We start from the raw sequence: 25991 nt of genomic DNA on the forward strand, positions 1-25991 counted from the left end.
GGAGGGATGGGAAGCGGGGTTCCCGGACTCACAAATCTCTTTAAAAGATTTGTGAATCTTGTATACCTCTGGAAATGCTATCGGATTGATGATGGCAGAGATTTTGAATGGACCAATAAAACAAGGATCCCACTTAATAGCAAGTACCTTCAGTTTAATGTTTTTTTGTAGACAACCACATCCAATCACCCACACACAGGTCCGGACCAAGCACTCGTCCACAGTCAGTCACCCGCTTATATCTAGTGCTCCTGCTACGTAAATACTGCTGAACATTACACTATGTAGATGATAAAACAGAACCTGTCTAGACCTCCTCCAGTACCCCAGAAGAGTAACCATTACATAATGTACAAAGCTCAGGATGTTGACCATAGACACAGAAAAAGGGGTGATAACCCATGGGACTCATGATGGTGATTGATAGCAATTTCTGCCAGGGAAGGAATGATGACCACTCTTCCTGATTATCAGCTACAAAGCAACGCAAATACTCTTCTAGGTTTTGATTAATGTGCTCCATTTCACCATTGGACTGTGGATGGAAAGATGAAGAGTATGACAATTTGATCCCCAAACGGGAGCAGAATGTTTTCCAAAAGTTCAATGAACTGAGTACCCCTGTCATATATAATGTCAGCCGTAACTCATTGGAGTCTGACTACCTTACAAATTTAAACCTGGGCTATCATTTTATCATTAAGCACACATGGTAGGGCAACAAAGTGGGTTATTATAGAGAACCTGTCAACCACCACTAAAATAACCATGTTGCCAGTAGAGGGGGGCAGATCCATAATAAAATCCATGGATATATCCGTCCAGGTGTTTCTAGGCTCTCCTAACACTAGCAAACACCCAGACGGATGAGAGTGCAAAGGTTTGGATACAAGATCAAAGAGGACCTAGCGTCACCTATCACAGGTGCTCAGGAGAAAAATAGTCTAGTAGAAGTGAAGTAGCTCCGGCACACCATTTATTTCCCAATTGTGATTACACATAAAAAAGAAGGATGAATGTCTCTTTTGAATTTTTATTGAAAAAGATGATACAGTTGCAGAAAGTCCGCCTATGACAACGTTTCGGCCATCGTTTCGGCCTTCATCTGGTCGGACAGACTGACTGGTTGAAAAATGATTCCCAGAGGGGCAAAGGAAAATTAACGATGCTGGTAAAAACGGTGAGTCGTGTGAATACGTTATTCGTCTATTGGTAAATAGACTTATAAATTCCTAGGACAATAACGGGGCCCCATCAATATTTCAGATTATACTTGTAGGGATACTCAGTGGTACAGAAATAATGCTTGGCTCTAAGAGAGCGTAAGACCAATCCGTATATGAGTGGCACGATGTCAAGAAATCCTTAGGCAGGGCTACTATGTGGCAGGTTGCTATTCGGATGAGATATTAGTGTCAGAGAGTCAGGTTAAGCTCTCAGTTCATTTGCGCATAGTAGAGAATCAAGGGGAAATAAGTGCCAATCTGGTAAAACGGATGGTTTACCTTAGTTCATTTGCACATGGCAGAAAAAAATGAGTGTTGTCCACAGTTACATGGGAGCCGGGGCTTTATGCCTCAAATCCGGTATGGTTAGTTACCAATGGGGCTTAGGGATACAGCGGTGAGACAGGTAAGGCGACCTTTGCAGGGGCAATCAGTATGTGTGGAGACCGCTTGTGTACCCTGTGCGTCCTGTGAGGTGGTGCCGATCACCTCACCGGACGCACAGGGCACACAAGCGGTCTCCACACATACTGATTGCCCCTGCAAAGGTCGCCTTACCTGTCTCACCGCTGTATCCCTAAGCCCCATTGGTAACTAACCATACCGGATTTGAGGCATAAAGCCCCGGCTCCCATGTAACTGTGGACAACACTCATTTTTTCTGCCATGTGCAAATGAACTAAGGTAAACCATCCGTTTTACCAGATTAACACTTATTTCCCCTTGATTCTCTACTATGCGCAAATGAACTGAGAGCTTAACCTGACTCTCTGACACTAATATCTCATCCGAATAGCAACCTGCCACATAGTAGCCCTGCCTAAGGATTTCTTGACAGCGTGCCACTCATATACGGATTGGTCTTACGCTCTCTTAGAGCCAAGCATTATTTCTGTACCACTGAGTATCCCTACAAGTATAATCTGAAATATTGATGGGGCCCCGTTATTGTCCTAGGAATTTATAAGTCTATTTACCAATAGACGAATAACGTATTCACACGACTCACCGTTTTTACCAGCATCGTTAATTTTCCTTTGCCCCTCTGGGAATCATTTTTCAACCAGTCAGTCTGTCCGACCAGATGAAGGCCGAAACGATGGCCGAAACGTTGTCATAGGCGGACTTTCTGCAACTGTATCATCTTTTTCAATAAAAATTCAAAAGAGACATTCATCCTTCTTTTTTATGTGTAATCACAATTGGGAAATAAACGGTGTGCCGGAGCTACTTCACTTCTACAAGGTTTGGATACAGACGGTACATGCAGATACATAGGATACCCCATCCCTACGGATCCTGGGCCACCAAAAACAATGCAGTAGAAGGTGCAATGTACCCTTCACCCCAGGGTGACCAGCTAGAACAGAATTGTGGTGCTCCCCCAAAACCTTAAGCCAAAGGTTCAGGGAAACAAATGACTTGTTCACTGGAACACCAGACTGTGTCTCATCCTGGGCTTCAGCAATCTCAGACTCCACCTCAGTACTGAGTGCTGACAAAACTACCCTTTTCCACAGGATGGGCACTGGTTCCTCCTGAGGTTCTCGCCAAGGAAAACACCTAGACAAGGCATCCGCTTTGGTGTTCTTAGAACCAGGGTGGTTGGTGACAAAAAAGTTGAACCTGTTAAAAATCAAGGAACACCAAACTTGCCTTGGGGAAAGCTGCTTAGAAGTTTTGAGATAAAGGAGATTCTTGTGGTTGGTGATCACAGTAACCAGATGAGTGGCTGTGGCGCCCCAGGACCTGGTTGCCACAACAGCATTGCCCCTCCAAAGGGTTAATGCTGAGCCTGGAGGTAATTGGGAGGTCTATTGGCCAGTAAGTTTAACATCCAACGCAGTTCTCCCTCAGGCCAGCAAGGGGAGCTCTGAACCTGGAGTTCCAGGGAGCATTCCTTAAGTCTGGCCTGAGGGAGGAGTTAGTGTTCAGTCTGGAGGAGAAAGCAAAGAGTGCAGACGCAGAGTGTGTCTGTAAGGGCTAAGCCACACGGCGAGAAAAACAGTGCGAGTGGAGTGCGATAAAACATCGCATTCCCCTCGGACCAATTCTAGCCTGTGTGTCAGCACACATGGGCGATTATTTTCTCAGCCCTAATCGGACTGAGAAAACAATCGCAGCATGCTGTGATTGTAAGCTGAGACTCTTTCTCTCGCACCCATTCAAGTGAATGGGGCGAGAGAAAAATTGCACTGCACTCGCGGTACACCGGTGTACTGCCAGTGCAGTGCGAGAATCACAATAGCAGACTACGCAGGAGAGAGGGAGAGAAATCCCTCCCTCCCCTCCTGAGTGCTGGCCCGCCCCCCGCAGCTGAGGTCTGCTCGCACGAACGGACCTCAGTTGCAAGGACACAGGCATGACACTCGGCTCTGCTGTACTGCCAGCACGAGCCGAGTGTCATGCAAGTGGATCGCAGTAGTGCCCGTGTGGCCCCAGCCTCATGGTCTCCCAGGACTAACTGTTTGTGAAGTAAAAGAGGAGAAGGTAAAGAGACTGTTGTTTGTGCCTGTTTCTTTCATTGCCTGTCGGCCCTGCACCCTGTTATCCACACAACACCATAGACTCTCACGAGCACCAACTGTTGCCCCGGGGTACCGCTCCACCTGTGGGGAGCAGTACCACCATTGCTGCCATATCATCACCCCGGAGGCCTTACACAGCAGCGGCGGCTTAATAGCCGCATACCACAGGTGGCGTCACGAACACAAACCCCAAGTCACTAGCCATATTTAACTGACACCCACCAGGGCCACGGAGTCGGCCCCCGCCACCACTGATTACCCCCGGACTAGTCCAGCCCGGCACCGGGTGTCCCATAGCCCTGGGGTGGGCGAGTCAACTTTGGCGTCACGAACAGGATTTCGTGCCCGGTCCCACCGGGTACTGTGCGCCTGCAGAAACTGTGCCTAAAAGACTGTGTTACTGTTTGAAAACTGCCGCCGCCATTAGCCTCGCTGAGCACAGGAAGAAGGGGGGCGTGCCCGAAAAAGAGCGCGAAGGGAGCGCGCCATCAGAGCGGAGGGTCGTTAACCCCACGCTACCCGGAAGAGATTTTGAAAAGTGAACGGAGCCTGGTGAGGTTCACTAAGGGGGAGGAAGATGTCCGACACAGAGGGAGAGCAGGTGGCTGTGGTAGCTCAAGACGCAGCAGTACCGGCCGATGTAATCCCAGTCGCCGTCGCCCCAGCCCCCGCTGTAGAGCCGGTAATGCCGATCACAATGCCGTACATCCCGGGAGCAGAATGGCTGCCGCAGTACTCCGGGGAGTCACATACCCTGAGCGACTTCAGAGAAAGGCTGCACAGCTTGTTCATAGTGTATCCGCTGACTGAGAGCCAGAAGGTGGGCATATTAATGGGGCAGCTAGCCGGCGCAGCCCAGTGTGAAGTGAAGTCCTGGCCTGATACAGATAAAGGGACAGCAACCCAGATACTGGCCAAGCTGAAGAGTACTTTTGACACCCGCACCGCAGCAGAAATAAAGATGAGATTTTTTGGATGCAAACAACGGGCCACAGACAGCATAAGGGACTATGCCTTAAACTTGCAGGAGGCCCTGAGAGCAATTAAACAGGTGGACCCAGAGAGTGTACGTGAAGAAGACAAGCTCTTAACTGAGCAGTTTATAGAAGGGCTCCTGTCAGATGCCCACAGGACCCAGCTGCGTATCATGGTCCTGCAGAACCCTGCTCTGGACTTTGCAAAGTTTAAGGACCAGGCCATCCGGGTACTGAGAGAATCTACACCGAATGACCCAGTACCCCTCCGGCCTCTTGCTATTGTCGCGGGCGGGGAGGAGGGTGTCAGCACACCGCGCTCACCCCTTCTGCTCGGGTCCGGCAGCTGCTCAGTGGTGGCTCGAGCCGTGGGCCGGATCCCGGGGTTTCTCGAGCGACACTCCTCGCCCGTGAGTGAAAGGAGGTTTGTTGGGTGTGGGGATTGTTACAGTTCGTGACGCCACCCACGGTTGTGGTGATGGCACCACCGCTGCTCAGTATGGGGGTCCCGGGGATGGTGATGTGGAGCAGCCAGGTGTTGTGTTGCCCCTCCGTGGGTAGGGGTTGGTGATCCCGGGGCCCAGTGATGAGATGTGAAGTGTAGGGCCTGGAGGGCGCGGGGACGTGGGGGCAGCGCTGTGCCTTGCGGCACTGTGGTACTCACTCAGCCTGAGACACGGATACAGTTTGTACGGTAAACCAAACGGCTGGTAGGACGGTCCCACAGACGGATGCACCTGCACTCCCGGTAGGTGACGGTGATGTCCCTCTTCCTTGCACCTTTGTTTGACTTGTGGTAGCGGTGGATTCCCTCCGGTTACCCGCTCCCCGACTGCAATCTGGGCCGGAGGAGCTCTACACTTTGCCCGCAGGCGCTGGCCCTGGGGAAACTGGTGCCCTGGCGGTGGCGGTGTCTCCCCGGTTCAGGTTGGGCTGTTGCCTTCAATCGGGACTTGGTTGTTGGGGGATCTGCGTCCCCGTCACTGACGGATTCGGCAAATTCGGCGACTCCTAGCCTTGCCGGGGTCCGAGAGGCCCCTGCCCTGGTGCTGACTGTCCTTCGGAACACTGCTCCAGACCACCGGGCACACAGCCAACGGGGTCCTTCCAGGAACTTCCAAACGGTCCCCCTCCAGACAGTCACCGCCGTTGCTGACCTTGCTGTTCTGGCCCTCACAAAGCTGGACCCTTCAGGCTTTCTTTCTCTGCTGTCACTTCGCTTGCTTTCCTCCTTTTCCACTTTCACTTTCACTTTCTTGACTCCTCTACTTAGCTCCTCACACTTGCCCTACCTGGGCTTATCTGCCTGGTTACTTCCTGCCTCCAGAGTTGTGAGCTCCTCGGTGGGCGGAGCCAACCGCCTGGCCCACCCCCTGGTGTGCATCATCAAACTCCTGGAGGAAGGCAACAAGGATTTGTAGGTTAGCTGTGATGTGCCTACCTGGAGTGTGGGGTGTGGTGGTGTTGTGACCCGTGTCCCCTGGCTTGCCCAGGGCGACACATTCCCCCTTAGCAAAATGCAGACCGTCCGCGGGCTGCCGTCCTACACCGATTTTATTTTTCTGTAAAAGGGGGTAACAAGGTTAAGAAAACATAAATAATATTTTTAATCAAAACTCTTCCCAAGACGGGAGGCACATTTACTTAAACGTTGCAACGGTATACGGTCACGGTTTCCGCTCTCTCCCACCCAAGTAACCTGGCCCTGATGCTGCCCCTAAAACCCAGGCAGCACCCCTTGACCCACAGTCCAGCACAAGTTACCCGAGCGGGATCTGTCCTTCCCCTCCAGAGGGTGGCCACCGGTTCCTTTGGTGGCTGGGCCCTGGCCTGCTCTGCTCAGGGCCCTCCCTCCAACCTGCCTCTCCGGAGACGGTATTGCGGAAACGGTAACGGTAACCAACATATTTACAAGCCACTTAACGTTTGTGGTGCCCTGCAAGTTCACGGGCTTGTCCATGGATAGTTCCCATGCAAACTTAAACGGTCCCCACGGGGACAACGGTGCCGGCTCCAGCCGGTTGCAAATCAACAAACAAATCAGGTGACTTCTTCGGTAATTTCACTTATCATTTCAAACTTTTTAAACTTTTTCAAACAAAGTGGTGGTCCCAACGGGGACTGCTGCAGCGGGCATCCACTGCCCTACTCGTACTTCTCTGCTGAGGCGGACCCATCCTCTGCCACCGGCATATCAAACATGCACTGACATGCCTGCGGTGACAGGGGCACCCGGTACCCATTTCCACCGGCACGCGGGGTATGGACAGCCACGGGGTCTCCTACATAGCGGGAACGCTCACTTGCCTCTTCAAACTCAGCAGCAGACCCGGGACTAGGGCCGGAGTCGTCATCTCGTGCTTCTGCGTCAGGCGGGTTGCCGCCAGCTGTCGCAGGCTCCTGGCCTCCAACATCCAGCACTTCAGCCCCTTCTGCGGTAGCACGGAGCAGCAGGTTAGGCGAGCTGACCTTAAGGCGCCTCATAAGTAACGGCAAGGGCGATGCATAGGCCGAGACTAGGCCGGGCCCCTCAGCCGCAGCGGCCGGTCCTGGTAGGACATAGGGACGTGGGTCACCAGTCGGTTCTGCTACATCCATTCCCCCTCCGTACCTCGGGGCAGTTGTAAGCAGCTCCTCCACCTTGTTGGTCCACTGCTCCATCATCCGGAAGATCTGATCCTGCTGACGCTGGTGGAATTGCATCACCCGGGCCTTCATCCAGGCCACGGTCTTGGGCTCAGGGTCTGGCACAGTCTCTATTGGGACTTCTGGCACCACGCTGTAAAGGGGTCGCGGTTCCAGCGGTTCCCCCTGGTATACTTCAGGGACGTCCCGGACGTCTGCAGACGGCTGGTCCGCCGGAGCGGCCGGGCAGGGTATCGCTACCGGTTGGGCAGGTAGCGGGCCTAATGGCGGGGCGGCAGCAGCTACTACGGGTAGCAGGGAGAGAGGCAGGGTGAGCGGAAGCCGGCCGGGCCCCTCAGCTCCAACGGCCGATCCCTCAGGAATACAGGGGCGTGGGTCGCTTACCCGCTCCTCCAAATCCTCTTCTGCCTCGCGTCTCCACATAGCAGCCACCACATCCGCCATGTCGGTCTCCCACTCCTCCAGGAGGAGTTGCATATGGGCCTGCAGACGATTACTCAGCGGGACAGTCCGGTCCCTCAACCACGTCGCCGTGCCGGGCGCAGGGGCTTCCTCGTTGGGAGTTGGGTTGTACATCTTGGCAATTGTGCCTTCCAGGAACCTGATATTGCTGCAGAGTCCTGGCGTCCCTGCTTTTATAGCTGCAGCTACATGCGTCCAGCCGCCATCGCGTCCCCCTTAGCTCTTTCCGGCCCCTCCTCTCTCGGGGCGGGGTTTTGGCCTTCGCGCCTCTACTGCTCGAGAAGACGCTCGAGCGGGAACTTTTCGCGCCAAAGATGGCGGCTTCTGAAATTTTTCTGCCGGATACCTCCGGCGGTAACAAGGCGCACCTCTACCAGACGGCAGAGCGGTAAGATCCTGTTCGTGACGCCAAGTTGTCGCGGGCGGGGAGGAGGGTGTCAGAACACCGCGCTCACCCCTTCTGCTCGGGTCCGGCAGCTGCTCAGTGGTGGCTCGAGCCGTGGGCCGGATCCCGGGGTTTCTCGAGCGACACTCCTCGCCCGTGAGTGAAAGGGGGTTTGTTGGGTGTGGGGATTGTTACAGTTCGTGACGCCACCCACGGTTGTGGTGATGGCACCACCGCTGCTCAGTATGGGGGTCCCGGGGATGGTGATGTGGAGCAGCCAGGTGTTGTGTTGCCCCTCCGTGGGTAGGGGTTGGTGATCCCGGGGCCCAGTGATGAGATGTGAAGTGTAGGGCCTGGAGGGCGCGGGGACGTGGGGGCAGCGCTGTGCCTTGCGGCACTGTGGTACTCACTCAGCCTGAGACACGGACACAGTTTGTATGGTAAACCAAACGGCTGGTAGGACGGTCCCATAGACGGCTGCACCTGCACTCCCGGTAGGTGACGGTGATGTCCCTCTTCCTTGCACCTTTGTTTGACTTGTGGTAGCGGTGGATTCCCTCCGGTTACCCGCTCCCCGACTGCAATCTGGGCCGGAGGAGCTCTACACTTTGCCCGCAGGCGCTGGCCCTGGGGAAACTGGTGCCCTGGCGGTGGCGGTGTCTCCCCGGTTCAGGTTGGGCTGTTGCCTTCAATCGGGACTTGGTTGTTGGGGGATCTGCGTCCCCGTCACTGACGGATTCGGCAAATTCGGCGACTCCTAGCCTTGCCGGGGTCCGAGAGGCCCCTGCCCTGGTGCTGACTGTCCTTCGGAACACTGCTCCAGACCACCGGGCACACAGCCAACGGGGTCCTTCCAGGAACTTCCAAACGGTCCCCCTCCAGACAGTCACCGCCGTTGCTGACCTTGCTGTTCTGGCCCTCACAAAGCTGGACCCTTCAGGCTTTCTTTCTCTGCTGTCACTTCGCTTGCTTTCCTCCTTTTCCACTTTCACTTTCACTTTCTTGACTCCTCTACTTAGCTCCTCACACTTGCCCTACCTGGGCTTATCTGCCTGGTTACTTCCTGCCTCCAGAGTTGTGAGCTCCTCGGTGGGCGGAGCCAACCGCCTGGCCCACCCCCTGGTGTGCATCATCAAACTCCTGGAGGAAGGCAACAAGGATTTGTAGGTTAGCTGTGATGTGCCTACCTGGAGTGTGTGGGGTGTGGTGGTGTTGTGACCCGTGTCCCCTGGCTTGCCCAGGGCGACACACTATCACGTACCCAGGGGTGGTGCCTGCAACACGAGCCGCTGCAGGGGCTGAGGCGCAGTCCCTGGATAAGGATCCCACTGCAGAGCTCAGACAGCAGGTCCAGGAGCTGACCAAGACTGTAGCTGCCCTTGCCAGGACTGTGCAGTCTCTACAAGTGACCCCATCGCCTGCAAGAATCGAGTTGGCCTCCAGCCCAGATGACGTCCCATGGATGCGACAGAGGAGGATACCGCCGACCCGAGGAAAAGACACAGACCGGTATGATTCAACGGGACAACCGATCTGCCGCCGCTGCAGCCAGGCGGGCCACATTGCAAGACACTGTCCTTTAAATGGGCCGAGCCTGGGGCCAGGAGCCAACCCCCAGGTGTAAGGAAGCCCGGCTCAACCCCCAGCCGCAGCAAGTATGTGGGAGGACGACCGGTCCTTCCTATTGTGCTGGATGGGATCCCGTTGAATGCCCTCCTGGATACGGGGTCCCAGGTAACAACCATCCCTTATAAACTGTACAAAAGATATTGGGCTGATTCAGACATTGACCATGGCCCAGATGATGATTGGTCACCCTTGCCTCAAATTGGGTATAAGGAAGTAACCATTAAAGTGGGGCGGGTAGAATTGCCATGTCAGGGGATGATAATTGTAGATATTGATCGCAAAGAATCTAACCCACTGCTAACCATTGGTACAAATGTGATGGAAAATTGTCTTGCCGAAGTGATAGTTTTGTTGCAGCAGGCATCTGAAAGTGCCAGCTCTGGGCAGCAGCGTGCCCTACAGAGGGAGATCAGAGCCCTGATGAGGAGGCAGCAGGTAGAGCTGGCCGGATGAGAAATTGGCAGTGTAAGGGTAAGTGACCCTCTCCCCATTGCAATTCCCCCCAAAAGTGAAATGTTGATATGGTGTCGGGCAGCAATAGGCCTCAAGGGTCAAGATTACCAGGCCCTGGTGGAACCTGTGTATTCAGAAAGTAGGCCTGGTGTCCTGATAGCCAGAGGGGTAGCAGACGTCCGCAAGGGAAGAGTGCCCGTCTGCGTCCTGAATTGTGGGGAGGAGGAAGCCAAATTGCCCCGATACGCCACTGTAGCAAAACTGTACACTGTCGGTAACAATACCATCAAAGCAGTGGAACCCTTGATCCCGTCCAACCAGGCGGAAGACAATGGCTCCAAGGGACAGCTGGAAGACTGGTGCCAAAAATTACATGTGGGCACCGACTCCACCCCCTCACACCAAAAGCATAGGGTTTACCGGGTGGTACAGGAGTACGAGCGGGTCTTCAGCAAACACCCCTTAGATTTTGGGCAGGTAAAAGGGGTTAAACATCAAATCCCCATGGGTGATCATCATCCCATTAAAGAGAGATACCGCCCTGTACCCCCAGCACAGTATCAGCGTGCCAAAGAAATGTTACGGGAAATGAAGGAGGCTGGGGTTATCAGAGATAGTTGTAGCCCCTGGGCAGCTCCCCTAGTGCTCGTAAAGAAAAAAGATGGTACAATGAGAATGTGCTTAGATTATAGACAAATTAACCGCATTACACATAAAGATGCTTATCCACTACCCAGAATAGAGGAGTCACTAACAGCCTTAAAGTCAGCTAACTATTTCTCCACCTTGGATCTCACCAGTGGGTATTGGCAGATTCCCGTGGCAGAGGCGGACAAGGAGAAGACTGCATTCACGACATCAATGGGCCTCTGCGAGTTCAACTGTATGCCATTCGGGCTCTGCAACGCCCCAGGGACATTCCAAAGGTTGATGGAGTGCTGCTTGGGCCATCACAACTTTGAAACCGCGCTGTTGTACCTGGATGACGTCATAGTCTACTCCAAGACTTATGAAGACCACCTGAGGCACTTAGCAGAAGTGTTCGAGTCCCTGTCGGAGTATGGCCTGAAGATAAAGCCGTCCAAATGTCACCTCTTGAAGCCAAAGGTACAGTACTTGGGTCATGTGGTCAGCGCAGAAGGTGTGGCAACTAATCCAGAGAAAGTCACAGTAATCAAGGACTGGCCGAGACCAACCACGGTAAAGGAGGTGCGGCAGTTCCTTGGGCTGGTGGGCTACTACCGAAGGTTCATTGATGGTTTCACCAAGATAGCAGCGCCTCTTCAAGATCTCCTGGTGGGCCAGCCAAAGAAGGCTAAGATGCAAAGCCCTCCATTTGAATGGAACAGCCAAATAGAAACGTCTTTTGTCCGGCTGAAAGGGGCTCTCACGGGAGAAGAAATTCTGGCCTACCCTGACTACAGCCAGCCGTTTGTACTGTACACAGACGCCAGCAACGTGGGCCTGGGAGCAGTTCTGTCCCAGGTGCAGGGAGGCAGAGAGAAGGTGATAGCTTATGCCAGCAGGAAGCTTCGTCCCACAGAAAGGAATCCAGAAAACTACAGTTCCTTCAAGCTGGAGTTCCTTGCTATTGTTTGGGCAGTGACTGAACGCTTCAAGCACTATCTGGCGTCGGCTAAGTTCACCATCTTCACGGACAACAATCCGTTGACACATCTGGCAACAGCCAAGCTAGGTGCGTTGAAGCAGTGATGGATGGCCCGGCTGTCTAACTTTGACTTTACCATCAAGTACCGGGCTGGCAAGAAGAATAACAATGCTGATGCGCTGTCCAGAATGCCTCACTTACCCGAGTCTGGAGAACACCTGGATGAACTCGAAGAGATAGAGTTACCGGCTTTCCATCACCAAGGTGTTTCCCAGTGTGAGCATGCTGTGGGAGAGAAGCGCTCGAACCAGCACGAGGTCTCGGTCAACCCATTACTCCACCATAATTGGGAAGAGACACAGAATGGTGACCCGGCCGTGCGATTGGTCAAAGAAAAGCTAGCACAAGCTGAGACCCATCTTGGCCCAGATGCTCCAGAAGAAGCCCAGCAGCTGTGGAAGGAGAGGGGACGACTGTTCACCTACCAAGGAAAGCTATGCAAGAGATATGTCAACTGGCGAACGAATGAACTCGTCTGGCAGATAGTGGTCCCACAGAGGGATGCTCCAATGGTCCTAGCAGCTTACCATGATAAAGCAGGACACTTCGGGTGGAAGAAGTTGGAGACCCTACTCCGTGATCGGTTCTACTGGGTGCACATGAGAAAGACAGTCGAGAAGTGGTGCCGAGACTGTGGTCCGTGTAACCTGAGGCGGAAAGATGGTGCCAGCCAGAGGTCTCCCCTACAGCCAATTGTCACGAAGCAGCCCCTAGAGTTGGTGGTCCTGGACCACGTGAAGTTAACAACGAGCCGGTCAGGCTATGTTTACGCCCTCACCATTGTGGACCATTACTCTCGTTTCCTGGTAGTAGTGCCTGTGAAAGACCAGACAGCCAGAACAGCAGCTAGAGTGTTTCAGGCATACTTTTGTCGACCTCACGGTTACCCTGAAAGGGTACTAACTGATCAAGGACCTGCATTCGAGGCAGAAGTGTTCCAAGAGTTCTGTAACATGTACGGTTGTAAGAAAATCAGAACAACACCGTACCACCCCCAAACCAATGGATTGTGCGAGAAGATGAACCATGTGGTTATTGATATGCTCAAGACTCTACCTCTGGAAGAAAGAAACCAATGGCCAGAGAAGTTACCAGATCTGGTAGACCTGTATAACCATATCCCAGTAAATTCGACCAACTGCAGCCCTGCTTACCTGATGCGAGCAAGACCTGGCAAGTTACCTGTAGACTTGGAGATGTGAACTGTGTCACCTGAAGCAGTTCAAGAGATAGAAGATTGGGATACAGAGCGACAACAGCAGTACCGCAGAGTTCAGGAATGCGTAGAAAAGAGCCTGTCCCAAGCAAGAACGAGACAAGAACAGAACTACAATCAAACGGCCCCAGCAACTCCCTTAGCACCTGGAGAACAGGTCCTCAAGAAAAATGGAGGGCGCATAAATTAGATGATCAGTGGGAGAATGAACCCTACACCATTATTCCCTCCAACTTTGACAATAGTAAGGTATGCCTCATAAGCAAGGATGAAGGCAAGACCTATCAAACAGTTTCTAGAGACCGCCTGAAAGCGTGCCCTGAGCGGTGCAAGATCCAAAAAGAAGTAGAAGAAACACAAGAAAGTCCCCAAATTCAAGAAAAGGAGGAAGAGATGATCCAAACAATCCTCGGAAAATTCCCCAAAACTTGGACCCGAATCAATAACGCCATAGTGGTACCAGTCTTGACGTTCCCGCAGTTGGTCGAGCCAGAGACAGAAGAGGTTCCAGATCCACCTAAGGAACTGTCCGTCCCAACACAAGATGACACGCCAGCAGTAGAACAGGAGAATCAACCCCCTGCCAGTGGTGAACCTGTCGTACCCTTGGCGAATCTGAGACCCCGTAGGCAACCATCACGCATACCTGTCAGGGTTAGGCCTACCAGTAACACGGAGGGGGCAGACACTCCAAGTAGTCAGGGACAAACCCCAGAGCTACGCCGGTCCCAACGTAGCACTCGGGGACAGCCCCCTCCAAGGTATAGAACATAGAAAGTAAAATACCTAACAGAATGTATATAGTTAGTTGAAATGTCTTGTATAAAATGTTTTTTTTTGTCTTAGGTGATTAAGTAAATGGACAATTGGGACACTGGACTATGAGTGGCCAACACTTTAATTGTTCATAGTTAGCACCAGTGTGCTCAACACCCCCGAAGAAAAACCCGTCCGGCGTGCATAGAGTGGGGTCAGCAATGCTCTGACGCACGCCCAGAGCCTACGTTGGGGGTTTTATCGTGGCGGGTCCCCCATGGAGCAGTGTAATGGACACCCGGCAGGGAGCCACACTGGACTCTTATAGTTGTTTAAGGTTGTAACATGTTATGTCTTGAATTGTTTTCTTCAGTCCGGGAGTACTGAGTTTAACTAAGGGGGAGTGTGGCGCCCCAGGACCTGGTCGCCACAACAGCATTGCTCCTCCAAAGGGTTAATGCTGAGCCTGGAGGTAATTGGGAGGTCTATTGGCCAGTAAGTTTAATATCCAACGCAGTTCTCCCTCAGGCCAGCAGGGGGAGCTCTGAACCTGGAGTTCCAGGGAGCATTCCTTAAGTCTGGCCTGAGGGAGGAGTTAGTGTTCAGTCTGGAGGAGAAAGCAAAGAGTGCAGACGCAGAGTGTGCTGTCCTGTGGAACTGGGGTCTAGAGCTGGAGCAGCTTGGCCCAGTGAAACAGGAGGAGCAGAGAGGCACAGAACAGACTCGGACATCGGAGTCTGTGGCCACCAGGGCCTAAAATACTTCCTGGTAGCCGAATCCGAAGGGCAGGAGAGCTGCAAGCACCTGGCACATAAACAGCCCGAAGATACAGCTGCATCATCAGGGCCCGGTGTGGACTCCAGCAGAGAAGCACCAGAGAGGGCCTGTGCAGCCTACCACAGAGGGAAAGGGACGTACCACCGGTCCCAGCAGAAAGAGGGCCATTGCTAAATCCAGAGAGCAGGGTCCTATCACAGTAAGGAAAAGAACAGGAGTAGGCCTCATACTCATCTGGCCAAAACGACATCTCAGTTACTTCCAGGCCGGCCGGAGCCCTCTACCACCTGTAATGGTCTCCCAGGACTAACCGTTTGTGAAGTAAAAGAGGAGAAGGTAAAGAGACTGTTGTTTGTGCCTGTTTCTTTCATTGCCTGTCGGCCCTGCACCCTGTTATCCACACAACACCATAGACTCTCACGAGCACCAACTGTTGCCCCGGGGTACCGCTCCACCTGTGGGGAGCTGTACCACCATTGCTGCCATATCATCACCCCGGAGGCCTTACACAGCAGCGGCGGCTTAATAGCCGCATACCACAGGTGGCGTCACGAACACAAACCCCAAGTCACCAGCCATATTTAACTGACACCCACCAGGGCCATGGAGTCGGGCCCCGCCACCACTGATTACCCCCGGACTAGTCCGGCCTGGCACCGGGTGTCCCATAGCCCTGGGGTGGGCGAGTCATGGCCCCCTCCAGGAAGTGTTACCATTCATCAAATGTCAACTTGATTGCTAATAATTCCCTGTTACCTATGTCATAATTTCATTCGGCAGGAGACAACTTCCCGAAAAAGAAGGCACAAGGGCAAAGTTTACCCAATGGCAGACCCTGCGACAACACAGCCCACCTTAGATGCGTCCACCTCTACCGTAAACGTAAGAGACACATCAGGCTGTATAAGTACTGGTGCTGATGCAAAACACTTTTTAAGACATTCAAAAGCATGTAAAGCACTCTCAGACCAGTCAAAGAAGTCCATCCCTTTCTTAGTCATGTCAGTCAGAGGTCTGTAATGGCAGAGAAATGTTTAATACATTTTTTTGTACTAGTTAGCGAACCCTAAGAACAGCTGTAGCGCCTTCAGGTTCTCAGGACAGTCCTAATTCAATACAGCCTGCACCTTGGAGGGATCCATCCTGAACCCAGATGCTGAAATAATTTAACCCAAAAAAGGTAACTCATGCAAAGCAAAGACACACTTTTCAAGTTTAGCATAAAGTGTAATGCCCACACCAATGTCCTCGCACTGTCCTGCCCCTCTCCCCTGGCGAGGACGTCGGTATCCTCACCTGTCGGGGTATCCTGCGGCGGTTCCATCTCCATCGCAAGCTGCTGTCGCCTCTGCCCGTAGGGCACGCTCGTAGCCCTGCTCCTTTTCTTAAAGGCCAGCGTCCTCCTAACCTGGACATGCCTTCCAGGTCACCTGGGAGGTTGCAAGTACTTAAGGCATCTCTGCCCTATGGGAGGGCCTGGCCAATGTGTTACTTTAGTTGCTAGTTCTCAGGTCCTCAGTGCTGCTGCTGTTACTGTTTAAGTATATTGCTGTTGCTGACTGGAGTCTCACTATCTGCTGCCACTGCTGCTACCATCCACGCCGTCTGTCTCCTACTATGCAAGCTGCCACCACAAGTATCCACGCTGGCCTCTGCTGCCAATAGCCATCCATCCCAGATGGATCCACTCCTCTGTGTATGGTTGCTGCCGTTTTCACTAGAGACTGTACTGTGTCCGTGGCACCAGCTGCTGGGGTACCGCAGATGCCCTGGTAAGTAGCTCTGCCAGCTGCTTATTAGCGTGTGTACCTGCTGCCACCGTTGGAGGCAGTAGTGAAGACTGGCGGCTGGTCACTTCGCTCTCCCAGGAAAGTGAACGATACTTTTGGTCCACTGGACCCACTAAACAGCGCTTACCCATCGAGCATAGTCAAAATATGTATGGTGTGAACACTGCACTATTAGAGGTGGTATTGAGGTGCTAGTGAGAGGACCAAGGTCCGGACTCTAAACTGTACATTCAAAACACTGCACTCTCATCAGCATGAGGTATTAATAAGAGGAAGTCAACAGATTCTTTATCGTGCAAAAAAGTTTCTTTATTTATGAATAAAGTGGGTGGGAGGGACTAAGGGACGTTTCGGCCCAGACTGGGCCTTCTTCATACCAAGTCACACTGGGAAAGGGTAGAAAAGAAAGAAATCACTATTTACATATATCACAGAAAAAAACATATCTACAGAGCATATACATATATACAAAATAACATGGAAAGTCATGTCCTAGTTGTTGTGAATGGTACAGTAATAGCATCTCAGCAGTAGGGGTGACTCACTGATTTTCATAGCAAATAATGTCAAGTCAAAGACAAGATCAGGCAATATATGAAAGGTTTGCATACCTCCAAACATAGAAGAAGTAATATCACAGAGGGAATTTTTTTTCTCTCTTTTTCTCTCCTTATTAGGGGTTTTTTGGTATAGAAGTGGTTACGGACTCCACCCAGGAAAATGGATATAATAGTTGCAAGATGCAAGTCCTGCAGATAAAGGCATGGTTATGAAAGGGTGGTATTCCTATAGGGGAAGTGGCATTATGGGGGAGGGGATAGCGAATTACCTTGCCCGTATTAGCAAATAAATAATTATTAAATGTTGTCCTTTTATATTGGGAGAGTTTTGTGGCTCGTGGTCCCTAGAGGATAAGGGTACCTTCACACTTAGCGATGCAGCAGCGATCCGACCAGCGATCTGACCTGGTCAGGATCGCTGCTGCATCGCTACATGGTCGCTGGTGAGCTGTCAAACAGGCAGATCTCACCAGCGACCAGTGAACAGCCCCCAGCCAGCAGCGACGTGCAAGCGACGTTGCGCTTGCACGGAGCCGCCGTCTGGAAGCTGCGGAGACTGGTAACTAAGGTAAACATCGGGTATGGTTACCCGATGTTTACATTAGTTACCAGTGTGAGCAGGGAGCAGGGAGCCGCGCACACTAAGCGCTGGCTCCTTGCTCTCCTAGCTACAGTACACATCGGGTTAATTAACCCGATGTGTAATGCAGCTACATGTGCAGAGAGCAGGGAGCCGCGCACACTAAGCGCTGGCTCCTTGCTCTCCTAGCTGCTGTACACATCGGGTTAATTAACCCGATGTGTACAGCAGCTACATGTGCAGAGAGCCGGAGCCGGCAGCACAGGCAGCGTGAGAGCTGCGGAGGCTCGTAACTAAGGTAAATATCGGGTAACCACCTTGGTTACCCGATGTTTATCTTGGATACAGCTTACCTCAGCTGTCAGACGCCGGCTCCTGCTCCCTGCTCGCTTCATTTGTCACTCTCTTGCTGTCACACACAGCGATCTGTGTGTCACAGCAGGAGAGCGGCTTTGAAGAAAACGAACCAGGGCTGTGTGTAACGAGCAGCGATCTCACAGCAGGGGCCAGATCGCTGCTCAGTGTCACACACAGCGAGATCGCTAATGAGGTCACTGCTGCGTCACAAAAAGCGTGACTCAGCAGCGATCTCGGCAGCGAGCTCGCTATGTGTGAAGCACCCCTAAACAAAGTCTGCTATCAGCAGGTAGTAAATGATATATGACACCCCCCATGGAGGATCCCCTGCATATCATTACCTTAAGTTTATAGTAGATAGATAAGATCACATATGATATGTTAGTATCCACAGGCATAGGGGACTTATTTGCATCTGTAATTATGCGAGATAAGTCTTAGTGACTACATTCCATGTAAACAGAGAGTACAGTGGTACGTAGCAATTCATGAAGTAACACATATTACCTGTAGGCTTTAGGGTAAGAGTATAGCTGTGGGTAATGGAGTCCTCTGAAAAGTAGAAGTAGGAGTAAAGCGTTATAAGATTGGAGCGTTATAAGATTGGAGGTGGACAGCATTAGGGACAGATAGTGTCATCGCATACCTTTGCAGCCATCTTCCCAGACTGTGGCATAGAGCGATAAGTTAACAGGATTGGGAGCTATTTAACTCCCAAACCCGGAAATGACTGGGCACGCCGGCGCCTGCGCAGTGGCGATCTGCGCCACTATTAGTATATTGATGGTACCGTTCAGTCGTGAATAGAGGCGCCCGCGCATGCGCAGTAGAGTTAAACTCGTACTTAGACATGGGAGGATGTTTATCCTAAGCGCGTCATAGGGGATCAATGAAGGGATAGGAGGTGGACATTAGGTATAACAGTCTGTTGATAGTGACTGATTATTGGCACCAGAGGGGAATTCGTCTATCTAGTCGCTAAATAGAGCAGCAATGTACAAAACATTTGGAGATATAGGCACATAGAGACAATTGCAGTATACTATATAAGCATATATATAGAGAGACATTGTAATAACTTCCTCTTTTTGGTCAAAGACCAATGGTGATTAGTTTACATATACATATCTTGAGGTATGACCTGGGAAAAAAAACATAAAAAAAGGAATTAATCTTATTAATACCTCATGCTGATGAGAGTGCAGTGTTTTGAATGTACAGTACTCATCGAGCATAACATAAGTACCTGTTACACTTGTTTAATGAGTTCCTTGTGGGACTCTAGGTCATGTGAGTAAATAAGAATGTCATCTAGGTAATTAACAAATCTACCCAACCGGTGAGCAAACACATCAATAAGATGTTGGAATACAGCAGACACGTTGGTTAGCCCAAAAGGCTAGATTCTTATAGTAACCCTCTGCTGTATTAAACACCGTCTTCCACTTATCCCCTTCAAAGACCATGATGAAGTTATAGGCCCCCCTGAGATCGAGCTTAGAAAACCATTTAGCACCGGAAATCTGGTAAAATAGGTCCATAATAAGAGGCATGGGAAATGGATCACAAACTGCAATCTGTTTCAGCTCCCGAAAATGCAGACACGGTCGCAGTCCACCATCTTTTTTCTTTACGAAAAAGAACCCAGCCACGACTGAAGAGGATAAAAGCCTAATGCGCACATTGGCCAGACTCTCACTAATATACTCCTTGAGAGCAAGTCTCTCTGGACTGGACAGATTGTACAGTCTGCATTTGTGCAACCTGGCGCCGGGTTTTAACCTTATCGTACCGTCGTATGGTTTGAGCAGCAGCAACTCCTGAAAACCCTTCTCTGATATTACATCCTTGAACTCAGACAAAGATTCAGGAATACTGGAGGTAACAACAGAAACTCAGGTCCCCAGACAGTGAACCTTACAGTATGCATTCCACTGTACGATATCTTAAGTCTTCTGTGGTGCCCCTGACTACATCAGGGTGCTTCAGGGAACTGCATCCTTTCCCTAGGGTGCAGGGCCTACCCCCCATGGTTCCAGGTTCCCAACAATCGGTGTCACTACCATCAGCACCACAAATCCCAACCACACCTCACACCATGACTTGTCAGACACACCAGTGGGTTGGTCAAGCTGGATTAGGGCCACCCACCTAGGGGTCAGGCAGACTGGTGGAAAGGAGGAAGTAGTTAGTTCAGTGAGAGCCCTCAAAGAGTGAGGAGCTGGAGTAGTAGCTCCCGGGGAGCTAGACCAAGGTTGGGTCGCAGACGGTGGTCCGGGACCAGAGTAGTCAGGGACCGGTTGCAGGGACGTTGGACAGGGGTGCGATGGACATAGTCTAGGAGGACTGTCGGCACCAGAAAGCCCAATAACCGGACCGGTACCAAGCACAACGGGGTACAGGACCCTAGGTCAGGAACCGATTCAACGTCCTGATAATTAACCTGGGAGGGAGAGTATCTTCACAAACTTCCCTAAGAGCTCAGAGATTGAAGGCATCAGCACAATGTGGGGGATAGGGTTTTCAAAACAAAGCAACCCAACTGAAATCCCAAGTGCCAGCCATTAAGAGCACAGCTACACTACACATAGCGATCGGGGCCCTAACAGCTTCAAGCCAAGGGGCCACAAACAGACAACTAAATTGTGCACGGACGCAGGCTCCGGATTACCAAGTGACACCGGTGGGAGCGGATACCTGGACAGGCTCCCCGCAGTGGCAGCGGTACTCAGAGACTGGTTTACCTGCAGTGTGTGTGTCTACTTTATAAACCTCAACCAACACCACGACTACCACAGTGAGTACCCTGATCCCTGCATCCTGCCTTCCCAAATCCACCAAAACCCCAGAGGTCGGGGCCTTCCCTACCTGCGGATAGACTGACACCTTGCTGCTCCACACCATCTGCCCCGGTACTCCTTACAGAAGCGGCGGTACTCCCATTACCACAACCCGCAGGTGGCGTCACAAACTTCTCCGCTGTAAATAATCCCCTTTCAAGGAACGGAGTGTTTTCCGAGCCCGGGTCCAGACCCCTCGAGCAACGACCACCCGGCACACTTCCAGTCAACTAAAGGGTTGTGTAAGGTAAGCCAGGGGAACCCCAGTATGACTGCTGCAGGTAGTTCCTTGAGCACCTGACAGGTGACCAGTGACTCAGTGTGGAGGACTCCAATGCGGCGTTCCAATTCGTGAACGCACTCTTTGATGTTGCCCTGAGATAGAGGAGACGAGTCAATGGCCATAATCCATATAGAATTGGGTAATTCATCCACCTTTAACCCAGAAGAGTGGACAAAGTGCTCATCATTGATATTTGCCCCTGCCCCACTATCCAAAAATACCTTAATGACGACTTCATGGCCCCCAATCTTTATCCTGGCAGGTAAAAAACACTGAGTAGCCATCATGGAGGAGATATGTAGGCCCAGGCAAGAATCCTCTAATCCGCCTGAGTCTAGCAGTTTTCCGACAGCCGACTTTTCTTAGGTTCAAGGGGACACGCATTAAGAAAGTGCCCTTTTTTGCAACAGAAAAAACATGCCCCACCAGATTTATGAGGAAGGGACTCCTCCTTTACCTGAGTCACCCCACCGAGCTGCATGGGCTCAACTGAGGTCTCCGGGGGTGTCACGGGAGATCCTGCCCCTTACCAGATAGACATAGTCTCATGAGATCGCTGAACTAGTGATTTATCCAGATTGCTAACACCATTGCAGACTCCAGCGAAGGAAGGGTATCATACATGACCAAGCCCTTCTTCACCCTCTCAGAAGCACCCTGAAAAAACTGGCTCTTGAGAGCTGGGTCATTGCATTTGGTGTCTAGTGAAAAGCACTGGAATTCATGCAGTAATCCTCCGCCGGTCGATTCCCCTCTTTCAATGAACAGATCTTGGACTCGACTAGCGACTCCATATCGGGGTCTTCATAGATGAGACTGAGTGCAGAAAAAAATGTCCACGACCCAAACACAGTGGAATCGGAAGGCAGTTGAAAGGCCCATGATTGTGGATCACCACTTAGGAGAGAAACAACGAACCCCACCCGCTGATCCTCGTCCCCAGAAGAGAGGGAACACAGTCGGAAGTACAACTTACAAAGCTCCTGGAAGGGGACAAACTGACTGTAATCCCCATCAAACCGCTCCGGAAGAGGCAGTTTGAGCTCTGGAGCACTTGCCTCCAATCCTGTCCATAACATAGGGGGAGATTGGGCTTGCAGCTGAAAAGTCCTTCTCAGTTCCTCTATCTGGAGTGTAAATACATGCATTTGTTTAACTAGGCTGGTGACAAGTGTCCATGGGTATAATAGGTTGGGCCAATTATAATGGCATGGGTAATGAAATAACAGAACTGGGTGGCCCTTAGACTTGAGACCCTGTGATGTTCCTTATCTCAGAGGTAGGCTTGATGGTAGCCAGGTCTGAAACCCAACATGACCCTGACTCCTGTATGAGCCCTGATCCTACTCCCCCTCTTCCCCACCCTTTGGGCGGGCTGGAAACACAGTAACAAAACTCCACAGAAATGACACAGACAAGGGAGAACTAAATCTCTTATACACTGCACTCAAAACGTAAAGGAAAGACAATATGTGTTTAGGGGACAAAAAGAAAGTAAACGCACAACAGGAAAACTTCCACACTACTCGAAATAGCAACTACAGATCACCACAAACTGGATCACTACAGAGACAGGAATCGCTGGAGCTATGCTGAAGCTACTGTCAACTGTGTCTTGAGTTTTTTAGAGGGCACCAAATTTACACGGTTATACAAGCTGCACACTGACACTGTACATTTTATCAAATTGTGAAATCTTCAGTGTTGTCCCCTGAAAATAACTAACTAAATATTTACAAAAATGTGAGGGGTGTACTCACTTTTGTGATATACTGTATGTGCTGTATATATGTGTGTGTATGTGTGTCTTTATGAATATGCTGTGTGTATTCATGTGTGTATGTTCTCTGTGTATACATTTGTATGCTCGGTGTATATACGTGTGTGTTCTATGTGCATACACATAACATGCAGTATGTGTCTCTATGTGTGCATAATACAATATTACAATATTTGTGTCACACACTGTGTGTGTATGCAGCATCCACATTTATAAATTCCAGCAGCGCAGATGAGAGTTCTTAGGTGTAAACATGTCGGCAATCACCCAATGAACAAGCAAAATTCTGCTTATTCATCGGATGATTGGATTGTTTGTTGTGGAACACAAATCTTTGTTCTCGGCAGCACATCACCACCACTGCAGACTGCAGAAGAGCTGCCGATAACATGATCGTTATGTGCCCATTAGTCTTCCTCAGCCTGAGTAAAGAGGCCGGGAAACATATGCCAATTGGCTTGAATACACTGTGTGCAGAATTATTAGGCAAATGAGTATTTTGATCACAAGATACTTTTTATACATGTTGTCCTACTCCAAGCTGTATAGGCTGAGAGCCAACTACCAATGAAGTAGATCAGGAGATGTGCATCTCTGTAATGAGGAGGGGTGCGGTGTAATGACATCAACACCCTATATACAGTTAGGTCCAGAAATATTTGGACAGTGACACAATTTTCGCGAGTTGGGCTCTGCGTGTCACCACATTGGATTTGAAATGAAACCTCTACAACAGAATTCAAGTGCAGATTGTAACGTTTAATTTGAAGGTTTGAACAAAAATATCTGATAGAAATTGTAGGAATTGTACACATTTCTTTACAAACACTCCACATTTTAGGAGGTCAAAAGTAATTGGACAAATAAACCAAACCCAAACAAAATATTTTTATTTTCAATATTTTGTTGCGAATCCTTTGGAGGCAATCACTGCCTTAAGTCTGGAACCCATGGACATCACCAAACGCTGGGTTTCCTCCTTCTTAATGCTTTGCCAGGCCTTTACAGCCGCAACCTTCAGGTCTTGCTTGTTTGTGGTTCTTTCCGTCTTAAGTCTGGATTTGAGCAAGTGAAATGCATGCTCAATTGGGTTAAGATCTGGTGATTGACTTGGCCATTGCAGAATGTTCCACTTTTTTGCACTCATGAACTCCTGGGTAGCTTTGGCTGTATGCTTGGGGTCATTGTCCATCTGTACTATGAAGCGCCGACCGATCAACTTTGCGGCATTTGGCTGAATCTGGGCTGAAAGTATATCCCGGTACACTTCAGAATTCATCCGGCTACTCTTGTCTGCTGTTATGTCATCAATAAACACAAGTGACCCAGTGCCATTGAAAGCCATGCATGCCCATGCCATCACGTTGCCTCCACCATGTTTTACAGAGGATGTGGTGTGCCTTGGATCATGTGCCGTTCCCTTTCTTCTCCAAACTTTTTTCTTCCCATCATTCTGGTACAGGTTGATCTTTGTCTCATCTGTCCATAGAATACTTTTCCAGAACTGAGCTGGCTTCATGAGGTGTTTTTCAGCAAATTTAACTCTGGCCTATTTTTGGAATTGATGAATGGTTTGCATCTAGATGTGAACCCTTTGTATTTTCTTTCATGGAGTCTTCTCTTTACTGTTGACTTAGAGACAGATACACCTACTTCACTGAGAGTGTTCTGGACTTCAGTTGATGTTGTGAACGGGTTCTTCTTCACCAAAGAAAGTATGCGGCGATCATCCACCACTGTTGTCATCCGTGGACGCCCAGGCCTTTTTGAGTTCCCAAGCTCACCCGTCAATTCCTTTTTTCTCAGAATGTACCCGACTGTTGATTTTGCTACTCCAAGCATGTCTGCTATCTCTCTGATGGATTTTTTCTTTTTTTTCAGCCTCAGGATGTTCTGCTTCACCTCAATTGAGAGTTCCTTAGACCGCATGTTGTCAGGTCACAGCAACAGCTTCCAAATGCAAAACCACACACCTGTAATCAACCCCAGACCTTTTAACTACTTCATTGATTACAGGTTAACGAGGGAGACGCCTTCAGAGTTAATTGCAGCCCTTAGAGTCCCTTGTCCAATTACTTTTGGTCCCTTGAAAAAGAGGAGGCTATGCATTACAGAGCTATGATTCCTAAACCCTTTCTCCGATTTGGATGTGAAAACTCTCATATTGCAGCTGGGAGCGTGCACTTTCAGCCCATATTATATATATAATTGTATTTCTGAACATGTTTTTGTAAACAGCTAAAATAACAAAACTTGTGTCACTGTCCAAATATTTCTGGACCTAACTGTAAGGTGTGCTTAATTATTAGGCAACTTCCTTTCCTTTGGCAAAATGGGTCAGAAGAGAGATTTGACAGGCTCTGAAAAGTCCAAAATTGTGAGATGTCCTGCAGAGGGATGCAGCAGTCTTGAAATTGCAAAACTTTTGAAGCGCGATCTTTTGAAGCGTTAAGGCTGATATTTCAAAGTTTTTATGGACTGATGAAATGAGAGTGACTCTTGATGGGCAGATGGATGGGCCAGAGGCTGGATCAGTAAAGGGAAGAGAACTCCACTCCAACTCAGACGCCAGCAAGGTGCAGGTGGGGACTGGTATGGGCTGGTATCATCAAAGATGAACTTGTGGGACCTTTTCCGGTTGAGGATGGAGTGAAGCTCAACTCCCAGACCTACTGCCAGTTTCTGGAAGACAACGTCTTCAAGCAGTGGTACAGGAATCGTTCAAGAAAAACATGACTTTCCTGCAGGACAATGCTCCATCACATGCATCCAACTACTCCACAGCGTGGCTGGCCAGTAAAGGTCTAAAAGATGAAAAAATAATGACATGGCCCCCTTGTTCACCTGATCTGAACCCCATAGAGAACATGTGGTTCCTCATAAAATGTGAGATCTACAGGGAGGGAAATGAGTACACCTCTCGGAACAGTGTCTGGAGGCTGTGGTGGCTGCTGCACGCAATGTTGATCGGAACAGATCAAGCAACTGACAGAATCTATGGATGATCGGCTGTTGAGTGTCATCATAAAGAAAGGTGGCTATATTGGTCACTAATTTTTTGGGTTTTGTTTTTGCATGTC

General features: G+C 50.4%; 1 protein-coding gene across 1 annotated transcript in view; it reads right to left on the reverse strand.

The window, feature by feature from the left end:
• The window catches only part of LOC142256852 (ornithine decarboxylase-like), a 123863-nt gene that overhangs the window by 90351 nt on the left and 7521 nt on the right, over positions 1–25991 (reverse strand). The window contains exon 3 of the mRNA XM_075328825.1: positions 19801–19883. Within this exon, the coding sequence (XP_075184940.1) occupies positions 19801–19883 (83 nt within the window). The remainder of the gene's footprint in view (positions 1–19800; positions 19884–25991) is intronic.

The sequence above is a fragment of the Anomaloglossus baeobatrachus genome, chromosome 1 (genome assembly GCF_048569485.1).
Source record: "Anomaloglossus baeobatrachus isolate aAnoBae1 chromosome 1, aAnoBae1.hap1, whole genome shotgun sequence".
Classification (NCBI taxonomy): domain Eukaryota; kingdom Metazoa; phylum Chordata; class Amphibia; order Anura; family Aromobatidae; genus Anomaloglossus; species Anomaloglossus baeobatrachus.